Here is a 4,516-nt window from a genome sequence, read left to right on the forward strand (position 1 = left end):
AAAACTGGTGCAATAAGTTCGTGCCATCGTACAGACATTTCTTTTATTTGCACCATGTTTTTCCTCAAGTAGACGCCTGTCATGATTGGCTGGGCCCCATCGTTGTTCTGTCGATAGACGAGCCAAGCCAACTCATCAAAAACGAAGGCAGCGCCACTTTTCTGATCACTACAAATGAAGGCTTATCTGAACATTGTAAGTTAGGACAAACTTATAATAAGAAAAGGTATACTGCATTACAATACTAATAAAAAGACCAGGAACCGCATACACTAGGAGAAGGTCAAGTTGTGGACCTCTTATGCAGCTTCATGTTTTCACCGCGTGGACCGCCAAAAGTCACTTTTTGCTACTTAGTGATGAACTATATAAATCCACATTTAATGAAAAAAACATGGCTCGTTTTAGCCACTACAAGTGGGAATCATTTTATCAGCAGGGTTATCTTGATTCATGTACTGAGCAGTTGTCTGTCCCTTTAAGCTTTGTCTGTTTAAGATTTTGGAACGATAACACAGCACAAGAGTACTTGGAGCGCTGTTTATCAATCAGGAATTGTCTTTCTATGACCACTCATAACTATTTATCAGATTACAAAATAATTCTTCACTGCCAAAAGCAAAGTATATGCAAGGGCGGGCATGCTCATCAATCTCAAACAGCCTTTCATATTGTTGCTTTGCAATGTTTATGTGTTCAGTTGGCATCAAAGCATTGACTGAGTACACATTTGACATTATGTAGAACCGTTCAATAGAGCCATGTCTACAACAAAATATTCTTTTCACCTTAGCATAAGTACCATCAGCCAAGATAACGGCTGTGCTATTTATTCTCATGTGTCTAATATACTTCTCTGAAGTAATGATGGCACCGCTCACATTTATCCTCTTATACTCCAGTGCTTCAAATCCAAGCAATGCTGAGTGAGCACGGAGAAAACTGTTGGAGACGGCTTCACCATTTCCCAAAGGAACAATTTTGCCAACTATTTTTTTAGACCTCGCTTCTATTAATGACAATGCATAGTCAATCGCCAATGCCTTTAGGGCAAACAAACTACTGTGAAGCAGCAGCCCTGTAGCAATTTGGAGGGCTACTCCATTAGAAGAACTCACAAGTCGCAGCAGCTTGCCCATGTTCACTTCAAAACTTAAACATGAGTGTGCCCATAAAGGGCCAAAGAGGACCACCGACTTTGGGATGTGAAGGAGCTGGTGCACGTTATAGGTCATGTTCTTCTGACCGTAAAGAAACTCGACACCAACTACAAACTCTGTGAGAAATCGGGCACTGTGCTCTATGTCTAACAGTGACACCGAATCTTTCAAAAGGAGAAACATTCCTTTTACAAGGAGACCCCAATGTTCAAGATACTTCTTTGGCAGTACATTACTGAGGCACGGCATGCTGTAGTACAGCAGCCAATATTGCCATTCAGATGCTTTCCAGTACTTTCGTACTGTCAGTGCCCTTGGCTGACGGCTGATGCACTCAGGCATGTTGATTGAGAGAAGTCTTTCATTAATGACTTTCATTGTAGAAGGACTTCCGCAATAATAGTCCATTCCACACTCTGACAACCATAACTCTGTTATTTGCCTGCTAACACCAAGCAACACACAGTGCATGTAGTCAGGGCACCAGGACCACACAGGGCTAAATCCAGGCAGGTTGATTAAAGGAGAAGGGCCTTTTACACCCTTCACCGTGGAGCCAGTGTGGCAGGCAGCTGTCATGTCTGCCACTAGCTCTTCATCTGTGCGGTCAGGATGAGGCTCGCTTAAGCAGTACTTGACTGTACCTGCATTGCAGAAAAAGAAGTGACAAGGTGACATTCACATCCAGTACTGACCGTGTGCCAGCACGTAGTTCAACAAAATTAAGAACAGTGTTTTTAACCCACAGTTAACCTAACTGCTTCATAAAAGTAAAAATGCCAATTTTTAGTGATTAGTGATTTTACTCTGCAAAAGACAAGAGACGAAGCTATAAATATAATGACAAGCAAGTGGCACTGGTGTATCATGATAGTAATCTGATTATATGTAAATACATGAGATTCATAAAACGATGATTCTTCTGGCTACTGCCAGTTCACATTCTACTGAGTTCTGGGCGCTTTTATACACCTGCTAGCGTGTGAAACTTATTGAGCTTCACAATCGTACTGCACTGCTGGGTTAAAGTTGAGTTGAACTTCAGATAAACAATGAATCTGCCGATGACACATGTGAATGCTATAATAACGAGGAAGACAAAATATACACTTCTTGTATGAAACTTACCATCTACATTGTTGCCTGGATGGTAGCACCAGCTGCAGCCGAAGTAGCCGTTAAACTGCATCATGTGCTGCATTGCTGCTCTTGCGGGTGAATCTGCACAGCAGCAGATGCAGAACACCTGCAAAACGAACAATTACATAGACAAGCATCAATATATATATATATATATATATCTAGACAAGACATATATGGCAATTGCACATCAAGGACTCTTACTTTTGAGCATATCTGCGTGTCGTTGAATGTCCAAGTTATGCCACTTGCGTTGAGCTTCTGCAGCTGAATGACAAAGGCTTCCAGCAGCAGCGTCATGTTTGGATGTTCATTTCCATACCACAGTAGCGGCATCATTACGTTCTTCCAACGCAGTAATGGTGGCAGTTCATTAAGGGTTATTTGAACTGGCCATATACTGTATTTCGATGAATTGAAGACGGGGCTGCCATCACAATTTACAGTCACTGTCAAGTCGTGTGCAGCCATGCCAACTTTCTCCCGCGTCACTCGGTACTGCGAGCCGTCTGTAATGTCACTCATTGAAGTGCTTCCAGAACTTTTATGCAGGCTATCCATCACTGCAGTACCAGCTGTTTTGCTAGAAAGCACGAACTCCAGTTGCTTTGCGATAGGCAGGCTCACGAAAAAACTGCCCGAACGTACGAGGTCACGTCCAACATATTTTGAATGGCACAATTGGCACTCAGCTTCAAGTCTTCGTCGTTCTTCTAAACTACCCTTCGTTTCTCCAAGCGACAGCTTGCAATGTGGGCAGTAAAAGTGAAACACGATATCTGTGATATCGACACCACAGAGCTTCTTAAATAAATATTTGCTCTCAGGGAACGCCTTTTTGCCTAAAAGGTTGTTGAACAATTTCTGGATGGCCTCGATTACCGTCCACGAGAGGCCGTACTTGACAGCGACGTCCAAGAGCATCATGTAGGCATCGCCCCGGGTCAGTGTCCCGTCATCATTGAACGGTTCAGCTAAATCTGCGTAAAAGGTATCATTACTCTCCGAGGACACATTCTCAGATGCATAGCTGTCCTGAGGCGGTGTACTTGGTGATGTGGCACCATCGTCCATTCGGAATGACGCAGAATCGTGCAAATTTTTGTCGCAGTCATCACTAAAACTAAAGATTTCCGGTGATGTGCCATCATCGTCCATTTCTTCCTCGCAGTCGTCACTAAAAACTTCTGGAGATGACAGTTCGCGCTCCTCGCCATGCTGATCGTGCCGAGGGTGCAACGAACTCCCCGGTGAAGGTGCGGGTTGAGGAATGCGATCTTTCGCCCGTGTATGAAGAGGCGACATGGGTTGCGAAGCATTGCACGATGAATTGTGAAGGCGCCATTTCGTTGTCTTCGGTATGGAATCACTTCATCCGGGATCCAAATGTGTCTTTCGTCTCTTCGGTGGACCCATCGTATACACAATCTGTGCCGAAACGTGAGAGACTGAGAACACTGCAAAAATATCTCCACTCGCGATGCTAGCGTGATATTACTACTAGCCCTTAATCGACCGCACCAACCGCACTGCTTGGTAGAATAGATACAGTATGGCCATGGTGGCTAGAGCATACTACTAGTGTTACATCAAGCTGCTACAAGCAGCGGCCGTGTGGTCATACTATTTTAACACTACCTGTAAAATTCTACCGAAATCCAAGCACAATTATTTATCCCTTATTAAAAAATCACAAAAAAAACGTGTTCTTTGTTGTTCGTGCGTATTTTTTCGAATACCTGCGGATTACATTTTGAAGTGCGCGTTGTTAGCAACCATGAAACCCATGACATTTTTGTTTTCGTCACTTCCGTTTTCTTCCTTTATGTTGGGTTTTTATTTTATGTCGCAGTGGCGGCGTGGTTGAACCGTAACAGCGTTTTGGAGTTCTTGGCTTTTCTTTGCGTCGCTGCGGCAGAAGTTCCTATATAGTATGTTCGCGTGCGTGCGTTTCGTAGAGGAAATTGGCAACAACCAATTGTATACTATCCCGGTTAAAGATATTATAAGCTTTAACCCCAAAGATGAGTCAGATTTTGACAACCGGACAACCTACAGTGCGTATTGGCGTGATCCATCTGACAAAGAAAACAGCGGTGAATACGTTGTGCAAATCTTGAGACTTGCAGGTGAGTGGTTTGTGTTCATTTGATTAAACGTGTTGTGACTTTTTTTTTACGCGCATTCTATTTTTACTAATTGGGTACGACTGTTGG

At 43.3% G+C, this 4,516-nt stretch overlaps 1 protein-coding gene across 1 annotated transcript; it reads right to left on the minus strand.

Moving 5' to 3' along the window:
• Nucleotides 1–348: 348 nt before the first annotated feature.
• Nucleotides 349–3,605, minus strand: LOC139051715 (uncharacterized). Its single transcript, XM_070528700.1, has 3 exons — nt 2,505–3,605; nt 2,289–2,406; nt 349–1,804 (listed from the first exon to the last, which is right to left on the minus strand). The coding sequence occupies exons 1-3, from the start codon at nt 3,603–3,605 to the stop codon at nt 564–566; spliced, it is 2,460 nt and encodes an 819-aa protein (XP_070384801.1). The 3' UTR covers nt 349–563.
• Nucleotides 3,606–4,516: the final 911 nt, after the last annotated feature.

The sequence above is a fragment of the Dermacentor albipictus genome, unplaced genomic scaffold (assembly GCF_038994185.2).
Source record: "Dermacentor albipictus isolate Rhodes 1998 colony unplaced genomic scaffold, USDA_Dalb.pri_finalv2 scaffold_14, whole genome shotgun sequence".
NCBI classification, from domain to species: domain Eukaryota; kingdom Metazoa; phylum Arthropoda; class Arachnida; order Ixodida; family Ixodidae; genus Dermacentor; species Dermacentor albipictus.